This window comes from Oncorhynchus kisutch, linkage group LG27 (assembly GCF_002021735.2).
Source record: "Oncorhynchus kisutch isolate 150728-3 linkage group LG27, Okis_V2, whole genome shotgun sequence".
Classification (NCBI taxonomy): Eukaryota; Metazoa; Chordata; class Actinopteri; order Salmoniformes; family Salmonidae; genus Oncorhynchus; species Oncorhynchus kisutch.
Window position 1 is genome coordinate 30,489,716 of NC_034200.2, and position 23,688 is coordinate 30,513,403.

Consider the following 23,688-nt stretch of genomic DNA (forward strand, 5'->3'; position numbering starts at 1 on the left):
GCATCTTCACAAGGTCCTTTGCTGTTGTTCTGGGATTGATTTGCACTTTGCGCACCAAAGTATGTTCATCTCTAGGAGACAGAACGTGTCTCCTTCCTGAGCGGTATGACAGCTGCGTGGTCCCATGGTGTTTATACTTGCGTACAATTGTTTGTACAGATGAACGTGGTACCTTCAGGCGTTTGGAAATTGCCCCCAAGAATGAACCAGACTTGTGGAGGTCTACAAAAAAATTCGGAGGTCTTGGCTGATTTCTTTTGATTTGCCCATGATGTCAAGCAAAGAGGCACTGAGTTTGAAGGTAGGCCTTTTCCAAGCTGTTTAAAGTCACAGTCAACTTAGTGAATGTAATCTTCTGACCCAATGGAATTGGGATACGGTGAATTATAAGTGAAAAATTCTGTCTGTAAATAATTGTTGGAAAAATTACTTGTGTCATGCACAAAGTAGATGTCGTAACCGACTTGCCAAACTATAGTTTGTTAACAAGAAATGCATGGAGTGGTTGAAAGACAAGTTTTAATGGCTCCAACCTAAGTGTATGTAAACTTCCGACTTCAACTGTATGTACACACACACACACACACACACACATCAGTGGAGGCTGCTGAGGGGAGGATGGCTCAAAAATAATAGCTGGACTAGTATCAAACGCATGGTTTGGATGTTTGATTCCATTCACTGCATTCCAGTCATAGCATTTCGTTCCAGACATTATTATGAGACATCCTCCCCTCAGGAGCCTCCACTGGCATGCATACATACATACATAAAATTGTAGTTTCCTAAAAAGGAATTTGCCTGAATAGTTAGTTGCCTCAAGGTGGCAGAATAATACCATTCTCTGACTTCAGAGATTTCAGCGGAAAATTCACCGGAAACGTCAGGCCATCCATTAAAAGAAATAACGTCATTTCCTGGAAAGATGTTCTGGTTGTTGTAGTTCCTATGTGGAGTAAACCACATACTGTAATGTCTTTGAGTAAACCTGTCAATCCGAGGACTGCAGAAGTACTGTGTTGATAATCCTTCTGCTCTTCCCCTCTACATATCGAGCTGCTGGCACAGTTCGTGACATTGGACTAACGTTACCTGCTTGTTGGGAGTCGGTAAATTGTTATACTAGCTAGTTATTACATTTAGCGTTAGCCAACAGCTAGCTAGTTAGCAGCAGAAAGCGCACCAACTTCACAGTCAGTAGGTAGCAAAGATTTTCCTAGAACACTGCCTATGAGCTAGTTTTCAACAGTAACGTTAGCTACTTCTACACTGCAAAACCCAGGCCAGGCACAACGGTAAGTTCGTGAATCATATTACAGTAAATATTTTTTGCTAGCTAGCTATAGTGTGATCAGATTGCTTTCCCATAGAGTTATACCTGGTACAACTGGCTACCTAGCTAGCTATGTACTTTGTTGGATTGTCAGAGATAGTCAAGCTAATATATGTAAGACAGCTTGTTATTAAGAGTGGACATCTGCACTTCGAGGTCACTCTCTCTTTGTCAGTTAAACGAAGCTAGCTACGTGTGATAACCCCTACCTCCGCCTTTCTCTCTACTATCAGATGACAATCGATTGCTGTAGATTGTAGCCAGCAGATACGCCCCGTTTGCTTACAGCTGCACAAGGTCGGACAGGCTTCCCGTGTAAAGGCATCCATTGGCATACTTGCATCCAAACAGTTTGGTACAGTTAAGCATATATAACGACAACATATTGTGGCGTTTTGGTCTTCGGCTAGGTTTTTTTTGGCTGGTCGTGCACACACTTTTTTGAGTCTATGCTCCTTTATTGGTGATTGTTGTCAGTCAACAAGAGATGACTAATTTTCATGCAAATGTTTTCACCTATGAAATACTGCACCAAACATCCCCGTTTGATGTAAAATTGCGAGACTGAGATCTCCTTGGCAAAAACGTCAAACTTAATGATTTCTTGAGTTATCTTAGATTCATTCTGACTTCATTCGGACTATTTTGAGAGTGGCTACACAGTGACTCAAGATGGGTAAATAGTAATATTGCTGCTTTTTTCCCTCGTTATTCAAGTATAGGCACTTTCAAGTGAAGGTCGAAGGTTCGTCTCGAGAAAATATTTTGTGTGCATGAACAACCGGAAAAAAAACCTTGCCGAAGACCATAACGTCACAAAGTGTCATCATAATATATGCACAAACTGAACTGTTTTGGATAGTAAGCATGCGGACGCCTTTACTCCTTTTAAAAAAAATTAATTTAAAAATGGTAAAAAAAAAAAAATTAATGAACAACAAATCAATACATAAAGCACATGAGGGAACACAAGCATACATAGATTACAAACAATGGACAATCGAGCTAGGGGGTACAATATCACATTACAATTACACAAGGACCTTAAGGGACATGCATATACTTACAATTCTAACAGCTTTTTTGTTAGTAGAGCATTTAACTGTCTTAAAATACAGTTCAATTTCTTTTTGTAGGGTACGAAAATGTGGTTTTCTGTTTGTAAATTTACATTTGTGTATATGAAATTTGGCCAAAAGAATAATGAAATTAATTACATAAAAATGATTCCGCTTATTTCTATTGTATGTAAAGAATCCAAACAGTACATCTCTCCACAATAGTGTAAAATCTTCATAAATGTGTTCAATTATAAACCTACTGATGTCTTGCCACAGTTTTCTTACATGCAGCGGACGCCTTTACTCGACACAGGAACCCCGTGAGTGAGTGACAACGTTGGTGATACATACACCCACCATACGTTTTACTATCCGTGTGTGGACCTCAAATTGATTTAAATTAAAAATCATATTTTCAATAACCCCGAACTCGTATCACTAACCGTAATTGTAACCCTAAACCTAACCCCTGAGCATAAAATAGCCTTTGTCCTCGTGGGGAAGTGGGAACTGTCCCAATGGGGAGACTTTTCCTTGTTTTTCTATCCTTTTGGGGATTTTCGGTACCCATGAAGATAGTAATACAAGCCCACACAGTCACGTTGCTAGATGATGTAGACTGGAATGGAATATTTTTTGTTGTCTAAAGTCGCTAACAGGTCCCATATGGAACATACACACGGGTAAATAGTTATGGGAACGTTGTGTTTTAACTGTTTCAGTTTGGCAAGCCTATCACTTGAATCGCATGTATCGTCCTTGGTCTTCTCCTTATCGCAACCAATTTCAGACATGACAAGTGAATCTCTGAAACAGTCCAAGAAAGGCCGAGTTTGTTGCGCAACAAGCCCCCCCCCCCCTTCCTACATAATCCAGTACTAATCCAGTAGTATTTTTTGACTAAAGAATATTACAGCCGTCAAAATGATTTTAACACTCGACTACCCTAAGGTGGAGTGAGTTTTTTTTTTTTTTTACCTGTCACTGATTTTGTTAGTGCAAAGGCATGTCCGGAATTAGACGAGGCAAGAAATACATATCTTAAATTAAATTATTTCCTGAAAAATGTGCATATTTATTATTTCAAACCTGTACGGTATTAGTGTCGACTTCAAAGTGTGGGTGATTGAAAGGCCAGTGAACGTGTTCACCGAGAACATGCCTGCGTTATTATGTAACCGCACCATTCGACCCTGCCGGCAGACGCAGAAACACACCACTCGACCTTTCTACCTCCTTGTAGTGCCCAGTGGATGGACGCCGCCTTGTGGTGGATAATGGAATTGGTGTGAATTGTATTCAATGTAGTAGACTCATTGGGGAGAGACTGATCTATGACAGACAGGTAACTGCCAAAATAAAGGAAACACTTGAGTTAATGAGGGATACAAAGTATATTGGAAGCAGGTGCTACCACACAGGTGTGGTTCTTGAGTTAATTAAACAAGAAACATCCCATCATGCTTAGGGTAATGTATATAAATGCCCAGTTGCCCATTATTTTGACTACCATGGCTAGAAGAAAATAGATCTGTGACTTTGAAACAGGGGGGGTTAAAGGGTGTGTGTCTCAGTCACCAGATTTAAAACCAATCAAACACTTATGGGAGATTCTGGAGCGGCACCTGAGACAGCGTTTTCCACTACCATCAACAAAACAGCTGATGGAATGTCTCATGGAAGAATGGTGTCACATCCCTCCAATAGAGTTCCTGACACTTGTAGAATCTATGCCAAGGTGCATTGAAGCTGATCTGGTGGCTCAAAGCCCTATTAAGACATTTTTATGTTGGGGTTTCCTTTATTTTGACAGGCTTATTTCTTACAAAGGTATAACCTTCAGTAGCTGCAATAAGACTCCTTGTTTGCACATCCCGCTACAGGTGAATGTTGTTTTTGTCCATGCAGACAGCAAATTCTCTTTTTTTGGAATAGTGCATCTTATTGCTTTTTCTCTTTAAGCAAGATGATAGCTGTTACTGTGTGTGTGTGTAACATTTCAGCCCCGGGATGGAGGCCCACAGCTCAAGCCGGTCCAGCCTGTCCAGGAAGAGGAGGAGAGATGGGTCTAACGGAGAGACCGAGGAGGTAGAACGGCCAGGGAAAGTCCCAAGATCCACCGTGGTGAGTGAGGAAGAGGCTTTATGTGTGTGAGCAGACTTCATTTACAGGGAGTTGATGTGTGTTGGTTAAAATAAGATAATGAGTCATGATTCTTATGAAAGAAACCCTTCTCATGGTTGTCATGGTAATAATGTGTATTCGTACACTAGGGTTTAAAAGATCCCGCCCCCTATGCTGATGAGCTGGAGTCGGCTGAGGACACTCCATACCTGCGAGTCAGTATGGACGAGGCCAAGAGGGGAACCCCATGTGAGTCGCACACACATCAACACACACTACACTCAGAAACACATCTCAATCACTCTCAAACTGTAGCAAAGCAGTACCATTCAAAAGACATGAACAGTTCTGAAAATATAAGGAATGTTTCTCTATTGACGTGACCTATGATTGGCTGTCATCACCATCATGTCCCTCTCTCCCACAGTTGATAGGCCAGTTCGGGTGTATGCAGATGGCATCTTTGATGTGTTCCACTCAGGCCATGCCCGGGCCCTCATGCAGGCCAAGGGCCTCTTTCCGAACACACACCTCATTGTGGGCGGTGAGTGTCTCACTCTGGTTGTCAACATTTCCTCGCTCAACATGCCTTGAGTGCCCTCTTGCTGGTTTACTGTCTGTCCATTTATTTGGTTCTTCAGAGGAAATCGTTTTTCGGAGGCATAACGCCAAGCACCCTCTATGTAAAGTGCTCGAACTAATTCAAGTTTACTCACTTCCCATGAACCGCCATGCATCTTTTCCTCTCGTCTCAGTGTGTAGTGACGACCTGACACACAAGTTCAAGGGGTTCACGGTGATGAACGAGGACGAGCGCTACGACGCAGTCAGCCACTGTCGCTACGTGGATGAGGTCGTCAGGAACGCGCCCTGGACGCTTACGCCCGAGTTCCTCTCCAAGCACAGAGTGAGAGAGAGGAAGGATGGGGGGGAATGGAACGCAATGTCGTGCGTTCAGAGTATATTTTGTCTGTGCGGTGTATAATGTATTCCTTCTCTCGTTCACCCCCCTCACCCCACCAGATCGACTTTGTTGCTCATGACGACATCCCATATACATCAGCAGGCCAGGACGACGTTTACAAGCACATCAAGGAGGCGGGTGGGTACCATAACAACCAGCAGGAATGTCCATTATGAATGTCCTGGGACCGTGTGTCACGATGACATCTCTCACCTTTTGGCCCTTTGTGCCTACAGGCATGTTTGCGCCTACCCAGCGGACGGAGGGAATATCCACTTCGGACATCATCACGCGCATCGTCCGCGACTATGACGTGTACGTGAGACGCAACCTGCAACGCGGCTACACGGCCAAGGAGCTCAACGTCAGCTTCATCAATGTAACACTTCATGTTACTATCATTATTATTAGTAGTAATGATTGTATTTGGTTGATTACTTTTGATGAGTCATAAGGAGCAGTAGTTGTGAGAGGTAGCTATTGGTCTATTTGTCATTGCATCGCAGTGCTTAAGGCGTAACTACAGACCCGGTTCAATGCCAGGCTGTGTTACAGCCAGCCCATGACCGGGAGACCCATGAGGCAGCGCACAATTGGCCCAGCATCGTCAGGGTTAGGGGAGGGTTTTACCGGCCGGGATTTCCTTGTCCAATCGCACTCTAGCGACTCCTTGTGGCGGGCTTACTTCAATCGTCAGCTGGACGGTGTTTCCTTCAACACATTGGTGCGGCTGGCTTCCGGGTTAGGCGAGCAGTGTGTCAAGAAGCAGTGCGACTTGTCAGGGTCGTGTTTCGGAGGACACATGGCTCACGACCTTCGCCTCTCCCGAGTCCGTAGGGGAGTTGCATCGATGGGACAATTGGATACCATAAAATTGGGGAGAAAAAGGGGTGAAAGGTATATTTGTCATGGAAGACAGTGGAATCAGAATTAGTTGTAGTACTAGTTGTATTTGAATAAAAGCTGCTAGGTAACATGATTTGTTTACTAGTTTAGTGCAGCCTCACTTGTCAAGGTCTGGCATTATGACACTGCACTGGTATGACACTGTGTCCCTGTCTTTCAGGAGAAGAAGTACCACCTGCAGGAACGTGTGGACAAGGTGAAGAGGAAGGTGAAAGATGTGGAGGAGAAGAGTAAAGAGTTTGTGCAGAAGGTGGAGAACAAGAGCATTGACCTCATCCAGAAGTGGGAGGAGAAGTCCCGGGAGTTCATTGGCAACTTTCTGCAGATGTTCGGCCCTGAGGGAGCACTGGTGAGACCTTTTTTGTTTTGTGTGTGTATTTTAATGTAGATGAGAATGGTGTCTTTTGTGGCAATCCTAATTTACTGCTCTGGGGAATAATATAGTGAAGCGTTCAATGGAAGATGTCGTGCTGCAGATCAACGTGGATTTGTTTTATAGCCTAAGAACAACAAATTAACTTGGAATCTAGACTGAGATGCTGCCTCTCTCTCTCTCTCTCTCTAGAAGCACATGTTGAAGGAGGGCAAAGGGCGCATGCTGCAGGCCATCAGCCCCAGCAGCAGCCCCACCCGCGAGCGTTCCCCCTCGCCCTTCTTAAACAAGGCCTCACCTTCCCCCCCATCCCACCACAGCGCAGCACGGGGATACCACATCAGCGAGGATGATGAGTCTGATGAAGATTAAGGCTCACTTTTATTTTTTTTCTTGGTCTGTTAATCCCGCCCCTCGGTCCGTCAACAATATCAGCATTCAACCCCTCCAAACAAATCATCAGTATGTCCACTTATATATGTATAGCATTGTCTCACTTCATTTGCTCCACCCATTTAATTTTTCCACTCCCTTTTTCAATTAGTGTCCATTTCTTATTGATTGTACTACTTTGTCAGTCCAAGGAGGGTTGATGCAGTGTAGCGGTCACATCTCTTAATTTTATTCAGTCAGTAACCACTACTCACATTACCCTTCATGTCACTTAAATTTTAATTTCACATGATCAATAATTTCTCTGATGCACGCTTCCTACTCAAGATGTTAATCTTAGCGAGGTGATTTTATCTTGTTAACCTTGAGTTTAGTGGGGAATTCAAGTGTCCCCCCTTATTGTGTTGAGGGGTGTTTGGTGCAGAGCTGAGTCTTTTTCTTTGCAATGTAGGAACCATCAGTCCCTTGATCTTCCCTCAAAGTGTTATTGTGCATGTATGTGTGTAAACTGCTAGTTGTGTAGGCATGTCAATGTCCTCCATCCATGGACTGACCTGGACTGTTTTTGCACATTGTAATAATGCTTAGTTGGTTTTGATGGTCAGTCTTTGGACAGTGCCCAGCGTTTGAACTCCAGAACTAGATCTTGTTCAGTAGGGCTCAAAGGAACTTATTTTCAGGAGGTTCTTGTCAAACCCCAAAAAACGTGCCCAATAAGACTTTATTTTAAAAACGACTGGGGAATATAATTTTGTCCCATCTCTCCCTCCTGTAGTTGGGCATTGCTTGTTTTTGGCTGTTGGCCCATCCCTTACTGGGTTTAGTCTCCATGGTGGCAAAGCAGGATTTAAAAAAATGTATTTCCTATCCTAGTAGGCTAGCTGAAATATGGAATTATTTTAAGCATAGTATTAAAATTGCTTCTCATTAGGGGCATGGGCTATAGACCACTTGGTGGCAAGACTTGTCTAAATATACATGGAAACAAGAACATTGTTTTAACCATTAATTGTTTGCGTTGAATTGAGGGCTAAGAGAAACCAGAACAAATGGAATTTTTAAAAAGTTAACCCACAACCATGTAAAATTTCTTTAAAAAGAAATCTGAGTTGAATCCTCCTGCTTGATTGTGAAACTCAATGCTTATTGTAATAGCCGAGTGATCACACGACCAAGACGCAGTTACTACACACGAGACCAGCCACACATTAAATCAGAACCCTGCTCAGTGCACTAGCTGGACCTATCCTTCAGGTTTTGGGAGATTGATTTGACAAGGGTCACAGCCCAATCAACGGCAGGTGCATTGTTCAGAAATATATTTTCCATAATGCATTCTCACATTTTCAAAACTAGTTTTACTTGGCACAGCACGTATGAGTTAAAGAGAAACCATGCAGCTATCCTAAGTCATTACTCTACGTGCTTGACATAGGTCACTTTGTTGAGTGCCAGCTTTGCATTCGTTTTGAAATTTGTTCAATCACTTCTCACCCGGTACAAACTTGGGCCAGCTTAATCAAATTCTCCATTGGCTGTGTTCCAGTATGACTACATTGCAGATTTTACAACACCTAGAGGTGTCGGTCATATCAGGTAACAACATATAGCAATTTGATGACATGGCACACAACCATTGGTTGATGCAAAGACTAGAATGTAGTCTGCCTGGAACACAACCTATCCTTTACTACCACGTGTTCATGTAAATTGCAATAAGGCACAAGGGTTTGTGATATATTGGCCATATACCACAACCCCCCCAAGGTGCCTTATTGCAATTATAAACTGTTTACCAATGTAATTAGAGCAGTAAATAGTTTAACATCCGTGGTATACAGTCTGATATACCTCAGCTGTCAGACAATCAGCATTCAGGGCTCGAACCACCAAGTTTAGAAAAAGACAATGACAGGCAGAGCTGGTTACATGATGGGATTTTACTGGACAGTCACCAGGTTTTACAAACAAGGCAATGTGACCACCGGGGGGTGGGGCGACCTCATCACGGGCTCTGAAAAGGCAGGTCAGCGCCAAGCCACTGTAGTGCTCAGGTTGTATTCCACCCAAAGAAACAAACTACCATTTACAAACAGCCAATTATCAATAAGCTCACTAGATGCATGTCACAGGTAAGAGAGGATGTTGGACTCAAAAGGCCATTTAGAAAAACGGTGGATAACAAGTGGACGCTTCAAAGACCTTGACCCTATAATAAAAACTGCAGACTGGACAGTAACACTTAACCCGGACTTTCCTCCACATTATGGACCCTTCAACCCCACCAGTTTTCACGTTATTTGTATTCTTTCTATACAGGGGCAGCTTGTTTGCAAGTTGAAGGTAGACTCATCGAAATGATGTTGCCATGAGCAGCACTGGCTATTGAAATGAGCAAGATGCAACACTTTGCTATTTTGGTGCCCTGCACTGTGAGAGCTGAGAAGTTGAGCTTCAACGCTCTTAGTTGCTGCAGAAAATGACCCACTATGCTGTTTACTTTCTACATCATATCGCTGAGTCTACCTTTAACCATAGTAAGAGATGCCATACTATGGTTCACATTTTGCATATACAGTATCTGTACGTTATGCCAGTTTTTTTTATTCATCCCTAACATTGTGGAAGAGAGATGGAGGGAAGAGAGAGGGACATAAGAAAATATGTAAAGTGTGGAGGGAGAATGCTAGGTATGCCTCAGCTCGCGCTCTAACATCGAGTCTCGTAGATGCCGCTTCGGCCAATGTAGCGCACCCATTTGACAACATCATGATCACTGTAGTTCAGCTTGGACTCAAACACCTTCAAGTAACGCACCTTCAGCCCGGAGGGGGCAAATGGAACCTGAGGGGTACAAAGACATCCAGGTTACAAGTTCTACACAACCGCATATTAATACTGTATGCTAAAATGCTAAATTTGTCATTACTGCTGAGAGGGTGAGTGTGACTGCAACCTTACCTCAAAGTTCATGGAGATGGGAGGACGGGCCCACTTCTTCTTATCGTTGGTGGGCAGCAGCTCGATTTCAGCACTGATCTGAGATTCCTTCATCCCAGCCATGCGCTTGATCCTACATGCAGGAAACACACAACAATACAACATCCACAATCAAGGAAGGAGATACAAAATAAGAGTGTGATCTTTGGTACTGTGATGGGGAGAAGCAGAGGGCTGAAATAACACTAACTTCCATACGATGGCGTTCTCGCTGGCCTTGTACTTGGCCTTGCCTTTCATGCAGATCACCTGGACACCGCTTGTGTTGAGCGGCGTAGGAATGCGCACCTGGAGCAACAGAAAAAACAAGTCATAACATGATAAACAAATTCTCATACAGCAGTCTAAACCTGAACTTTATAGAATAACAATAGGTGAAATTCACAGACCAAGAAAATACAAGGTTTATGAGACGAAACATAATATAAATTCAAAAGAAGAACAGGTTTACCCCAAGGTTACTAACCACAATGTAAAAAGACAAAAGGCTGAATAGCTACCTCAATTTTCTGGGCCAGTAGCGAGGGTTTGAAGTTGGACTTGATGACCACTTTGACCTCCAGTTTGGTGCGGCCCACCTCCCTGACCAGCGGAATGACTCGGAAAGGTAGGATGATGTCTTTAGTGGTACGGTACCTGGTAAAACCACACCAAACTCATGTCAAAGCAGACACACGCAGGGGGCAACAGTACAAAGACGTCCAAAGATGGAGGGGCACAATCATTGGGCACATATAAATGCACACAGAAAGCGGGATGACTTTCAAAACATGCGCGTTTACAGGGTAATATAGGTTTGAAGTTTAGCCTGTGACACACTTACCTCATGAGCTCATACTCTCCATCCGGGGGGATGAAGCTGATGCTGCGCTCCGAGTCAAACTTACTGAGGCGCACACACTGGTTGAACGTACAGTCGTCGATGGCTATGGACTGCTTACCACTGGTACTACAGGAGCAGAGGGAGAAGGGTTGACTGTCTATGCACCATACACACCTGTTCAGACATTAAAAACTAACACACAAACCAGCCATTAAAAAACACACTACTCTACATTCCCCACTTCCTAACACGTCACCACCACCACCCAAACACACAACACATAAAGACACACAAAAAGGGATACCACAGCAACCCAGTGGATGCTAATCTCCATCCCTGTCAAAGACTGGGTCAGGGTTAAGGGTCAAGCGGGTGGGTAATAAAGCTAACACTCACTGATGACTAAGAAATACACAACCATTGGGAAGTCCACTAAAGATTTGAGGAGGCTAGTTAGATTCTCATCAATTAGCAGTCACACTATTTGATTAATACAGTAAACGTTGGGAGCCTCCTCAAATGTTTAGTAAAGCAGTCGCCATTAATGACACCATAGACAAGACAGCAGGGAGGTATGGGAGTAAGGCCAGATATCAATACAGTACCTTCCTCCTCCCCCTAAATCACTGAGGTACAGAACAAGAGAGGGAAAGAAAGATGTATCGAATGGAAAAAATGGTAAGTCTCAACACAAGCTCTATATAGAGGTCCTAGTCCAGGGACTGACAGTTGGTCTGATAAAGATAGCATTCCTATTTCCTACACAGAATCAACACCAAGTTTAAAATCAATTGAGAAATACATTCTTTATCTGATTCTGCAGCACAAGTCTCTTGTATTAAGCTCCAGCCCTTTAATGACAAGCTCTGTCCAGAGTTGGGGTCAAATGCTTTTCAATTCAGAACAGGAACTAAAATGAAATTCCAATTCTCCTCATGAAATTTGCAAATATAATTTCAGTTTACTTCCCGAATTGAAAAGGAATAAACCCCATCCAAAAACAACCTCTTACTCACCTCTTTCCCACCTCATCAGTGACACCGCCTTTACCCGCCTTATCAATTACAATTTTGTCATTCATGCCAAATTTGCACTCCGGCATTCCACTGAGATAGCTCTTCATTACCACACGGCCGGACACGTGGGCACTCAGGACCTGACCTGGAGGGGATAAAAGTGAAAGGTTCAATCATTAGGGCCTTTTCTCAATCGCATACTCCTTGTGTCCTCTCTCCTCAAAAACCATTGGAAGAGAAGCTCAGAGGGGAAGGACCTCTGGCTCTCTCATTCAATGGGTTTTGAGGAGGCGGCGAGGAGAGAGGACACGAGCTCTATGCCATTGTGATTTTCCCGTTGAAACATTAGTCCTACACTTCCCCTAGTTATTTTTGCTCTTAGCATATTCAACACCTGTTTAGGTCGTTTACTTTCAAGTGTTATGACCAGCATTCACCTTGAGGCGACATAAGCAGGTTGACACTCTCCAGCACATCTAAGAAGAGCTCATTGCGTCGATACTTGATGCCTTCGCGACGCCAACCAATCTGCCCAGTCACCTGACTAGTGATCTGAGACTGCTCTTCCTTTGTCTGTAAAAAGAGAGGGAGATCAACATGATATGAAGTGGAAAAAAAACAGCGTATAGTTGAAACCAGGCCCAATGTCCCAAATAGAACTGAAATAAACAGCCCAAACCAAATGAGGCTCATCATTACCTGATGCTGCATCCGGCAGTGTCCACAACCCCAGAGAAAGAAGAAACAATAGGAGAAACCTTTAGAAAACAGTTGGAAAACAGACGGCACACAAGTTCTGCTACAGAGTCCATTGCAGAGGTCATCAGCAATGACAAGGGGATACTTCTCATCCTCACCTGGCCCTTGATGCCCTGCTGGGTGATGAAGGTCTTTAGTGCTCCAGTCTCAGAGTTCTGGGGATACCCGAAGTCCAGGATCTCTGCACACAAAACAAAGAAACCAAACCATGAATAAATGATGAAGGGTAAGAGAGAGAGTAAAGAAGATACAAATGGCATGACTGTGCGAAGTGACAGTTACCGTCGAGCAGCTCGTAGATCAGCACAAAGTTGTTCTTGATGTTCTCTTCGCTGACCTTGCCAAAGTAGGCGGCCATGACGTCGCACATCTTGTAGAGGAACTCGAACACCATGGCGGCGTTGACATTCTGCTTGGTGACCGCCGCCAGCCAGATGTTGGAGCGCTTGACATGGAAGAAGCTGGTACGTGCAATGTTGGTCACAGGAGAGCGCACCTGCTGCCGGGCATGGATCACATTCACACGGAATGCGTCCACCGCGTTGCGCCTGAGAAAAGGAGGTAGAGAGAGCAAGGTACAGATTACTTTCATGTCAGGAGTAATGAGCAAATGTGGAAGAGGATGTTCCTCCATCTGCAATTGATCACAACAAAAGCAACCTCATATCACACTCTTGGTTAATACGCATATACATAAGTAGTCTAAAGTAATGTGTATAAATTACCAGTCTCCTCTAGGCTTTCAGAGGGATAGTCACACACTAATCACCTACACTACCTTCCATACATTCCCTTTTCAGACCTACTTGACATCCAAGATGTATAAATCACTACAGTTCTTACTACAGATGAGGCAGCATGTCCAGACAAGACTGTCGATTCTCAATCAGTGATGTGCAATATTCTGGAATAAATCAAATCAAATTTATTTGTCACATACACATGGTTAGCAGATGTTAATGCGAGTGTAGCGAAATGCTTGTGCTTCTAGTTCCGACAATGCAGTAATAACGAACAAGTAATCTAACTAACAATTCAAAAAAAACTGTCTTATACACAGTGTAAGGGGATAAAGAATATGTACATAAGGATATATGAATGAGTGATGGTACAGAGCAGCATAGGCAAGATACAGTAGATGATATCGAGTACAGTATATACATATGAGATGAGTATGTAAACCAAGTGGCATAGTTAAAGTGGCTAGTGATACATGTATTACATAAGGATGCAGTCGATGATATAGAGTACAGTATCTACGTATGCATATGAGATGAATAATGTAGGGTAAGTAACATTATATAAGGTAGCATTGTTTAAAGTGGCTAGTGATATATTTACATCATTTCCCATCAATTCCCATGATTAAAGTGGCTGGAGTAGAGTCAGTGGCATTGACAGTGTGTTGGCAGTAGCCACTCAATGTTAGTGGTGGCTGTTTAACAGTCTGATGGCCTTGAGATAGAAGCTGTTTTTCAGTCTCTCGGTCCCAGCTTTGATGCACCTGTACTGACCTCGCCTTCTGGATGACAGCGGGGTGAACAGGCAGTGGCTCGGGTGGTTGATGTCCTTGATGATCTTTATGGCCTTCCTGTAGCATCGGGTGGTGTAGGTGTCCTGGAGGGCAGGTAGTTTGCCCCCGGTGATGCGTTGTGCAGACCTCACTACCCTCTGGAGAGCCTTACGGTTGAGGGCGGTGCAGTTGCCATACCAGGCGGTGATACAGCCCGCCAGGATGCTCTCGATTGTGCATCTGTAGAAGTTTGTGAGTGCTTTTGGTGACAAGCCGAATTTCTTCAGCCTCCTGAGGTTGAAGAGGCGCTGCTGCGCCTTCTTCACGATGCTGTCTGTGTGAGTGGACCAATTCAGTTTGTCTGTGATGTGTATGCCGAGGAACTTAAAACTTGCTACCCTCTCCACTACTGTTCCATCGATGTGGATGGGGGGGTGTTCCCTCTGCTGTTTCCTGAAGTCCACAATCAACTCCTTAGTTTTGTTGACGTTGAGTGTGAGGTTATTTTCCTGACACCACACTCCGAGGGCCCTCACCTCCTCCCTGTAGGCCGTCTCGTCGTTGTTGGTAATCAAGCCTACCACTGTTGTGTCGTCCGCAAACTTGATGATTGAGTTGGAGGCGTGCGTGGCCACGCAGTCGTGGGTGAACAGGGAGTACAGGAGAGGGCTCAGAACGCACCCTTGTGGGGCCCCAGTGTTGAGGATCAGCGGGGAGGAGATGTTGTTGCCTACCCTCACCACCTGGGGGCGGCCCGTCAGGAAGTCCAGTACCCAGTTGCACAGGGCGGGGTCGAGACCCAGGGTCTCAAGCTTGATGACGAGCTTGGAGGGTACTATGGTGTTGAATGCCGAGCTGTAGTCGATGAACAGCATTCTCACATAGGTATTCCTCTTGTCCAGATGGGTTAGGGCAGTGTGCAGTGTGGTTGAGATTGCATCGTCTGTGGACCTATTTGGGCGGTAAGCAAATTGGAGTGGGTCAAGGGTGTCAGGTAGGGTGGAGGTGATATGGTCCTTGACTAGTCTCTCAAAGCCCTTCATGATGACGGATGTGAGTGCTACGGGGCGGTAGTCGTTTAGCTCAGTTACCTTAGCTTTCTTGGGAACAGGAACAATGGTGGCCCTCTTGAAGCATGTGGGAACAGCAGACTGGTATAGGGATTGGTTGAATATGTCCGTAAACACACCGGCCAGCTGGTCTGCGCATGCTCTGAGGGCGCGGCTGGGGATGCCGTCTGGGCCTGCAGCCTTGCGAGGGTTAACACGTTTAAATGTCTTACTCACTTCGGCTGCAGTGAAGGAGAGACCGCATGTTTTCGTTGCAGGCCGTGTCAGTGGCACTGTATTGTCCTCAAAGCGGGCAAAAAAGTTGTTTAGTCTGCCTGGGAGCAAGACATCCTGGTCCGTGACTGGGCTGGGTTTCTTCCTGTAGTCCGTGATTGACTGTAGACCCTGCCACATGCCTCTTGTGTCTGAGCCGTTGAATTGAGATTCTACTTTGTCTCTGTACTGGCGCTTAGCTTGTTTGATAGCCTTGCGGAGGGAATAGCTGCACTGTTTGTATTCAGTCATGTTACCAGACACCTTGCCCTGATTAAAAGCAGTGGTTCGCGCCTTCAGTTCCACACGAATGCTGCCATCAATCCACGGTTTCTGGTTGGGGAATGTTTTAATCGTTGCTATGGGAACGACATCTTCAACGCACGTTCTAATGAACTCGCACACCGAATCAGCGTATTCGTCAATGTTGTTGGCTGATGCAATACGAAACATCTCCCAGTCCACGTGATGGAAGCAGTCTTGGAGTGTGGAGTCAGCTTGGTCGGACCAGCGTTGGACAGACCTCAGCGTGGGAGCTTCTTGTTTTAGTTTCTGTCTGTAGGCAGGGATCAACAAAATGGAGTCGTGGTCAGCTTTTCCGAAAGGGGGGCGGGGCAGGGCCTTATATGCGTCGCGGAAGTTAGAGTAACAATGATCCAGGGTCTTTCCACCCCTGGTTGCGCAATCGATATGCTGATAAAATTTAGGGAGTCTTGTTTTCAGATTAGCCTTGTTAAAATCCCCAGCTACAATGAATGCAGCCTCCGGATAAATCGTTTCCAGTTTGCAGAGAGTTAAATAAAGTTCGTTAGATCCTTAGGTGACGGGTCCACAACTTCTGTGAGCTTGACAGTAGTAAAAATGATATTGACCACAAAGCTACTGCCTAGTAGTTAATCATACCTCTATTTGGAACCAGAGCCGATCCAGGGAAATAGTTCCCAGAAATATGGATCTCTGGAACCAATTCCAGATTACAGACCCTGCAGAGTTAAGTTAAGACAGATGGAGGTAAAGATGGAAGGTGCACTGGTACTATACTTGCTCATTTAACAGAGTCTGTCCTGCTGTTTTTTCAGAAGGTAATGTCCATTAAGGAGGGAAGAGACACATACACACATGTATGTATACACACAAAAGTATGTGGACACCCCTTCTTTAGTGTATTTGGCTATTTCAGCCACACCTGTTGCTAATAGGTGTATAAAATCAGTGAGGCATTAGCTGGTTGCAATAATTAACTTTGTTTTCTTTGGTCACTGATATGTCAGGTGACATGCTGAAAGGGTCATCAGGTAGTTGCTGTGGGTCAGAGGTCATGCATTGGGAGTCAGGAATTGGTTACCATGGGTCAGGGGACATGCTCGATAGGCTGGTGCATTGCTTACCTATTCCTACAGTGGCAAAGACGGCGATATGGAGGAAAATGGCAAACGGATAAAGAGATGAGGGATGATGTAAAGGAGAGAGAGACAAAATGCACACAAATACATTTTTGTGCATAGAGCGAGTAACATTGTGTTGAAATACCATCCATGGTAGAGGAACACTGTAGTCGGCAACCAAATGCAGTTTTAATGTGTTAAATGAACTACTTTTACCACCAATAGAGGTTGAATTTAAAACTTGTCTTAAAATCTTAAGCAGCTTGAACGTGTCGAGCCTCCTCTGGAAAATCTTGGCAGTTGAATGTATTGATTCTGCATCAATCCGAGCTGTAGTGGTGTGGGTTAGATAGTTGGTTGAGCATTTGCTACTCCAGAGAGCTTGCAATGTCCGAGACCTGATACAATAGTGATTATCCACAAGATGATAGTCGGGTATTAGCCCAGTTATTTTCTTTGGTGGGTGCGAAAATCAGTGGATCCATCTGTTGAACTCTTCCTGTTGGATGAGTTGTTTTGTTTAATCAAAGAGTCAATTTCGAGTACGTTTTTCTAAATGTTCATCTGACAACCAAGGTTACGATAAAATATTCCCCCAACGCAATATTTATAGCTTTCACAAGATATTTGTAATGCTGGGCCAATATCTCAGTAGTAAAAACATTGTACTCAATTTAAAAAAAGACAATTACCAGCCCATGTTAAATAAAGGCTTACAAGGCTCGACTGTACTTCTAATAACCGGTTTACACTAATTCCTCTACATGTAAAAACTGCCTTCCACCTCACTTTCCTAACCACTAGATAAAGAGGAAGGGCATGAAACTAATGAAAGCAGCTACCCATAACTATGATCTTGTGAATTAGAGGTTAGGTTTGACAAAGGGCTAGAATTAGAATGATTGATACACAGTGCATTGAGGTGATGCCTGTAAAAAATGTACACACACTCCATCACCATTTGGAGGAAAAGCCCAATAATTTAAAATGGCATTACACTTGTTTTAAGACCAAAGTTAACATAAGTAATTACAATTATCTATTTATTTATTACGCTGACCCCATTTAGTTGACTGGTCGATTGTTTGGTCAATAGTCTGTTGGTCGACAGATGTCTTTAGTCGAGCAGTAGCAAAATGTTTTTTTCTTCTAAATATCATGGTGTACAATTCACCTCTCTGATTGGCGTCTGAGTACCAATCCATTTGAGGCCTTGGGGATGGCACAGTACATTAGTCTAAGAAAATTGTATATAGTTATATTACATAAGAACAATGGTTCAACAATAATACAAATAATATTTGATAACAAATGCTCTTTCACCCGCGTTGGATAGAGGTTGCTCTCCGTGGTTCTGAAACGCATCAATGCGCTGTTGAATTGGCATCTTTTCCTAGACCATGTTGCTATGCGCATAATAGCAAAGTTAACCAGTATATTGGTGTTGAGAACAATGCAGTGGAGGCAGCAGCAGAATGAGGAGATCAGAAAACAGGCCTTGCCTTATGGACTAAGAAAAGTGAGGAGAGAGGAAACCAACTTATGTCTATAATCAATAGACTAATTGTTAAATGTGCCTGGCTTTACAAATCATCCATGTATATCTACAGAAATAACACAGATCCTGCTTCTGTTGCCTGTTTGTGTGTGTTTAATAGCCTACTGAATCCGTGAGCACGAAGCCTCACGCAACGACATGTCAAGTAAACAATTACACAATGTAGTGGTTTTTAATCTTTGCTATAAAAGCTTTACACTTATTTTCATTAGAACAGCTTCTGGTATTATTTATCATATATTTAGTGTTGTTTACATTGTTCCAAATAGTCAGAATAATTACATTACTATAAATATAATTTAAGTATGCTCCTTTTTCTTGATCTCCTTATTGTTAATATTATGATCATTATAATAATAGGTAACGTCATTATCATTAGTAGGCTTAGCATAGTAGTCTTGTATTACCACGGTCGAGCTGTAGGCATAAGAGCACATTCTGTTTTGTCTTAATACCGTAACTTACTTAGGCCTATATTTCAATACTTATAGGCTACTGTATCAATAAATCGTCACACAGCATACGAGTCATTCGTGATTTGAAATGCAATCAAGCATTTGTTATAAAAAAATTTTTTGGGCTTAAACAATATATAAACCGTTCCATTTCGGAAATTGCATTCACGAATGAACGAACGTTCAGAGTTTGTTGTAAGCTATTTATTGACGTGATTATATGCTATAGGTCAGGCCCTATTGGTCATGTGCACACGATGCATACATGTATTTTGTAGAGAGCAAGGCTTGAGGGAATAGGGAATATTTTTCCAAAAGATGAGGGATTTCAGTAACAGAACTTATCAATCAGAAATGGCTGTAATTAAGTTTGCAGCTTAAGCAACACAGACCGCGCAGTAAGTTTGAGCCTGGCACAAAAAAAAAAGATGGATCTCTCACATTTACATATTATTCTGACCCTTTACTCAGTACTTTGTTGAAGCACTTTTGGCAGCGATTACAGCTTTGTCTTCTCGGGTATGACGCTACAAGCTCGGCACACCTGTATTTTGGGAGTTCCTCCCATTCTTCTCTGTAGACCCTCTCAAGCCCTGTCAGGTTGGATGGGGAGCGTCGCTGCACAGCTATTTTCAGGTTTCTCCAGAGATGTTTGATCGGGTTCAAGTCCAGGCTCTGGTTGGGCAGCTCAAGGACATTCAGAGAATGAACCTTCGCCCAGGGCTGAGGATCTAAGCGCGTTGGAGCAGGTTTTCATCAAGGATCTCTGTACTTTGCTCCGTTTATCTTTCCCCTCGGTTTGGACTATTCTCCCAGTCCCCACAGCATGATGCTGCCACCACCATGCTTTCACCATAGGGATGGTGCCAGGTTTCCTCCAGACATGACACTTGGCATTCAGGCCAAAAAGTTAAATTTAGATTTTATCAGACCAGATAATCTTGTTTCTCATGGTCTGAGTCCTTAGATGCCTTTTGGCAAACTCCAAGCAGACTGTCATGTGCCTTTTACTGAGGAGTGGCTTCTGTCTGACCCCTCTACCATAAAGGCCTGATTGGTGGAGTGCTGCAGAGATGGGAGAACCTTCCAGAAGGACACCATCTCCACAGAGGAACTCTGGAGCTGTGTCAAAGTGACCATGGGGTTCTTGGTCATCTCCCTGACCAAGGCCCTTCTCTCCCGATTGTTCCAGCAGGCCAGCTCTAGGAGTATTGGTGGTTCCAAACTTCTTCCATTTAAGAATGATGAAGACCACTGTGTTCTTGGGGACCTTCAATGCTGCAGAAATGTTTTGGTACCCTTCCCCAGATCTGTGCCTCGACACAATACTGTCTTGGAGCTCTACAGGCAATTCCTTCGACCTCACGGCTTGGTTTTTGCTGACATGCACTGTCAACTGTGGGAACGTATAGAGAGGTGTGTGCCTTTCCAAATCATGTCCAATCAATTGAATTTACCACAGGTGGTCTCCAATCAAGTTGTAGAAACATCTGAAGGATGATCAACAAAAACATGATTCACTTGAGCTCAATTTTGAGTCCCATAGGAAAGGGTCTGAATACTCATGTAAATATTTCAGATTTTTTATTTTTAATACATTTGGAGAAAAAAAATCTTAACCGGTTTTTGTTTTGTCATTATGGGGTATTGTGTATAGATTTGAAGGAAAAAGCAATTTAATCAATTCTAGAATAATGCTATAACGTAACAAAATGAGGAAACCGTGAAGGGGACTGAATACGTTTAATACACTATAATGTGAACTCGTACATCGCCTTGGTCCATAAAATTGCCCTTATTTTAGCGCCCCAAAAACGTAATACTTCCAGATCAACTGTAATGTCAATACCATTGTAAAGCACAATTTCTCCCCTTTCCAACAGAATCAATTACATGACCTAAACGCTGCCCATTTCCGCATAATTCAAGCAGGCAATGAGCCCCGTCGGGTCTTTTTAAAAATAGCGAGTGGGGAAGCGAAACTAATGCCCGACAGTGAGAAGGACAGTTGTGGGGGAAAATTGCTTTTTTCCCCCCACTCGATTTGTCCAACTTATCACCTCTAAAATGTAAATAAAACACTAAAGATTTTATATAATGTGTCATTACATAACTATTTGAAGGTTTGTGTCGAATGTTAATCAGGTTTTTAGGGCGGTGCTAAAGTGATCTTCGAAGTAAACAGCGGCTTTGAGAATGATGATCGCATGCAATGACGATGAAAAAAGTGACTAGGTATCCCCCCTTACCGTCCATTTCTTGTTTTTAAATGATGAGAGAAGTGCTACACCTGGTGGAGAGAGATTTTAAGACAGAAATAGTTGCTTTATGCGTGCTGTACATTACGACATGACACGTCAAGATGTAACGGAGGGTCAGTTCTCTCAACCTTTCTCCAATACTATAGAGCCATTACCCTGTCGATCAACGCTTGAATAGAAACCTAGTTCACACCCCCGATTTTGACGTCACAGTCGCTACAGTCCCATTCGTTTTCTTTGTAGGCTTGTTTGAATGTTGCGGTTGCGCACATTTGTACGGAATGGGGTACGTTTACGTTACTTGACTTGATTAAAACACAGGATGTCTACATGGAAAAACACTTAAAATTTCGACCAATCGGTGGGTCGAAAGAACAGACTCTTGGTTGACCAAAATTTTAGAGTTTTCTCCCTCTCATACAAATGCATCCTTCCACGATCCCTCCCCTGAAGCAACCCTGATCAGACAGGGCTTGACAGGTGAAAGCTGTGTGATTAATTACACTGATCAGTTCACATTGAACCTCAGTGATCACTTCAAGGCAGAGCAGTCGGGAAGTGAGCTGGCAAGCTAGGGGTTGGGGTCTGTCAAATTCTAGATTCTATTGCCAGCCGTTATGCCCTTGAGCAAGACACCTAACCATCCCAACAACTATTCCACGGGTCCCCCGTGTGGCAACCCACTGCTCCAACCTGCATGTGCGTCTTTCAGAGGGGTTGGGATAAAGCAGAAGTCAAATTCCTGTTGGACCTCGTGTACAATTTACAAATAAAGTGATCTTATTCATCTCCCTAACTTACCTCAGGCCAACCAGGTGGACACCATTTCCTATCTCCTTCTCCCCTCGTTGTAACAGAACCCACTTCTATAATCCCCAGAACCAATTACCACCTTACTTACCCTATGTCATCGCGGTAGACACGAGAGATAAGGACCTCCCCTTTGTGGTTGTAGATAAACAGTCCTCCAATCATCGTGGCTGCTCCTTAGTCCAAACTGGCCATGGTGAAAACACCCACCTAAGGAAGAGCAAATGGGTGATATGACATTTCACCAAGTCAAATTCATGTTACATGCAGTAGTAGCTTAGATATGATAATGAGAGCCATTTTAGTTAGTCTTAATGTTTTGCAAAATTCCCTATGAATAACCTATGAATAGTATGGGAGTGGTTTCAAGTTCATATGGACAGTTGCTGGTATTGGATTGAAGAATACAGCATTTATTTATTTATTATGCCCAGTGCGGTGGGGGACAGAAAGTATTAACGTTAATCATTTGCTGTAGTTTATAATATAATGAGGCGTACGAATAATATGCATTAAATGAAAGACATTCCTGGAATTCTAGCTGTGACCAGGTACTGTAACAGAAGGCGAGACAGTTCCCCGTGCCAGCACCTGCTTTTACTTAGCTGGACACACATATAGCTGGATTAGCAAGATAATTTCCCTTCCACGAAAGGAGGATGTTGTTTGACTTGACCGACACGGTGTGCATGGCATGAAGCCACTAACGTTAAGCGGTTTACTCGCGGTTTTATTGCCCCACCAAGATGTCTGCCTGACCGGAAAAGATAGCTCGCCATCTCGACAATTTCATAAATTGTTTATATTCTCCCTTCACTTTAACGCACAACTGAAAACGTATACTCCACCATGTCTTGCTAGCTACACATACAACTTCAGTGGATAGTTGACCTTCGGTTTGGGATAAACAGGATGGAGAGTTAGCAAGACATACTATAGTTAGCTAGCTGCCAGCCTAAAATGAACGTTAGCTAGCGCCTTTCTGGTATAAACGCCGGTAGCTAGCTAGACTGTGTTCACTGTTGTATATGTTAAGACTAGTTTGTCTTCGATATAATTACAATCTTACCTCAGTCTTCTCACACACCTAAGTCCACGTCCCTTTTTACTCCGATATATTTCAGGGCTCGTTAGCAAAAGTTCTACAACACACACTCGCTAATTATGCTCCTACTGCTTTCCCCTCCTCTTTAGAAGTCAGTTGACCAGCGTCGTCTTCTTCTTCTTCTTCTTCTTCTTGGTGAGTACACCGCCACCAACTGTACTGGAGTGTGAGGCCAGTCACGACCCAGTTACATTAAACTAACTTCATGAGTCCTCTAAGAAATAGAGCACTGAGGGCCACGCCCCTTTCCTCCCACTACACCACTCAAACTGGAACGAACTACAAAAATCTCTGAAACTGGAAACACTTATCTCCCTCACTAGCTTTAAGCATCAGCTGTCAGAGCAGCTCACAGATTACTGCACCTGTACCCATCTATAATTTAGCCCAAACAACTACCTCTTTCCCTTCTGTATTTATTTTAGCTCCTTTGCACCCCATTATTTTTATTTATACTTTGCACATTCTTCCACTGCAAACCTACCATTCCAGTGTTTTACTTGCTATATTGTATTTACTTTGCCACC

The 23,688-nt window shown here is 43.5% G+C and overlaps 2 protein-coding genes across 5 annotated transcripts; one reads left to right on the top strand and one right to left on the bottom strand.

The window, feature by feature from the left end:
- Nucleotides 1-935: 935 nt before the first annotated feature.
- On the top strand, nucleotides 936-8,263 carry LOC109871868 (choline-phosphate cytidylyltransferase A). Of its 3 annotated transcripts, none has more exons than XM_020462878.2 (9): nucleotides 936-1,295; nucleotides 4,398-4,518; nucleotides 4,668-4,767; nucleotides 4,946-5,062; nucleotides 5,274-5,425; nucleotides 5,542-5,620; nucleotides 5,719-5,861; nucleotides 6,549-6,737; nucleotides 6,954-8,263. In XM_020462878.2, the coding sequence occupies exons 2-9, from the start codon at nucleotides 4,405-4,407 to the stop codon at nucleotides 7,131-7,133; spliced, it is 1,074 nt and encodes a 357-aa protein (XP_020318467.1). In that variant the 5' UTR covers nucleotides 936-1,295; nucleotides 4,398-4,404; the 3' UTR covers nucleotides 7,134-8,263. The 3 variants fall into 3 exon arrangements, with proteins under 3 accessions (XP_020318467.1, XP_031662898.1, XP_031662897.1); XM_031807038.1 differs by having other exon boundaries at nucleotides 944-1,109; XM_031807037.1 differs by lacking the exon at nucleotides 936-1,295 and adding an exon at nucleotides 3,839-4,277.
- Nucleotides 8,264-9,076: 813 nt separating this feature from the next.
- LOC109871770 (AP-2 complex subunit mu-A) lies at nucleotides 9,077-23,355 on the bottom strand. Of its 2 annotated transcripts, XM_020462761.2 has the most exons (13): nucleotides 23,126-23,350; nucleotides 22,148-22,266; nucleotides 13,035-13,300; nucleotides 12,851-12,933; nucleotides 12,693-12,698; nucleotides 12,431-12,566; nucleotides 11,994-12,138; nucleotides 11,583-11,603; nucleotides 10,978-11,103; nucleotides 10,655-10,790; nucleotides 10,345-10,442; nucleotides 10,116-10,227; nucleotides 9,077-9,998 (listed from the first exon to the last, which is right to left on the bottom strand). In XM_020462761.2, the coding sequence occupies exons 2-13, from the start codon at nucleotides 22,219-22,221 to the stop codon at nucleotides 9,864-9,866; spliced, it is 1,338 nt and encodes a 445-aa protein (XP_020318350.1). In that variant the 5' UTR covers nucleotides 22,222-22,266; nucleotides 23,126-23,350; the 3' UTR covers nucleotides 9,077-9,863. The 2 variants fall into 2 exon arrangements, with proteins under 2 accessions (XP_020318350.1, XP_020318351.1); XM_020462762.2 differs by lacking the exon at nucleotides 11,583-11,603 and having other exon boundaries at nucleotides 23,126-23,355.
- Nucleotides 23,356-23,688: the final 333 nt, after the last annotated feature.

Excerpts from the sequence above, each read along its gene's own strand:
- LOC109871770 (XM_020462761.2), bottom strand. The coding sequence starts at position 22,221 with ATGATTGGAGGACTGTTTATCTACAACCACAAAGGGGAGGTCCTTATC. Across the intron at positions 11,604-11,993 it reads ACTGATGAGGTGGGAAAGAG|TGATTTAGGGGGAGGAGGAA; the intron begins GTGAGTAAGAGG and ends TCTGTACCTCAG. Across the intron at positions 10,791-10,977 it reads GGAGAGTATGAGCTCATGAG|GTACCGTACCACTAAAGACA; the intron begins GTAAGTGTGTCA and ends TGGTTTTACCAG.
- LOC109871868 (XM_020462878.2), top strand. The coding sequence starts at position 4,405 with ATGGAGGCCCACAGCTCAAGCCGGTCCAGCCTGTCCAGGAAGAGGAGG. Across the intron at positions 5,063-5,273 it reads CACACACCTCATTGTGGGCG|TGTGTAGTGACGACCTGACA; the intron begins GTGAGTGTCTCA and ends CTCTCGTCTCAG. Across the intron at positions 5,426-5,541 it reads AGTTCCTCTCCAAGCACAGA|ATCGACTTTGTTGCTCATGA; the intron begins GTGAGAGAGAGG and ends TCACCCCACCAG.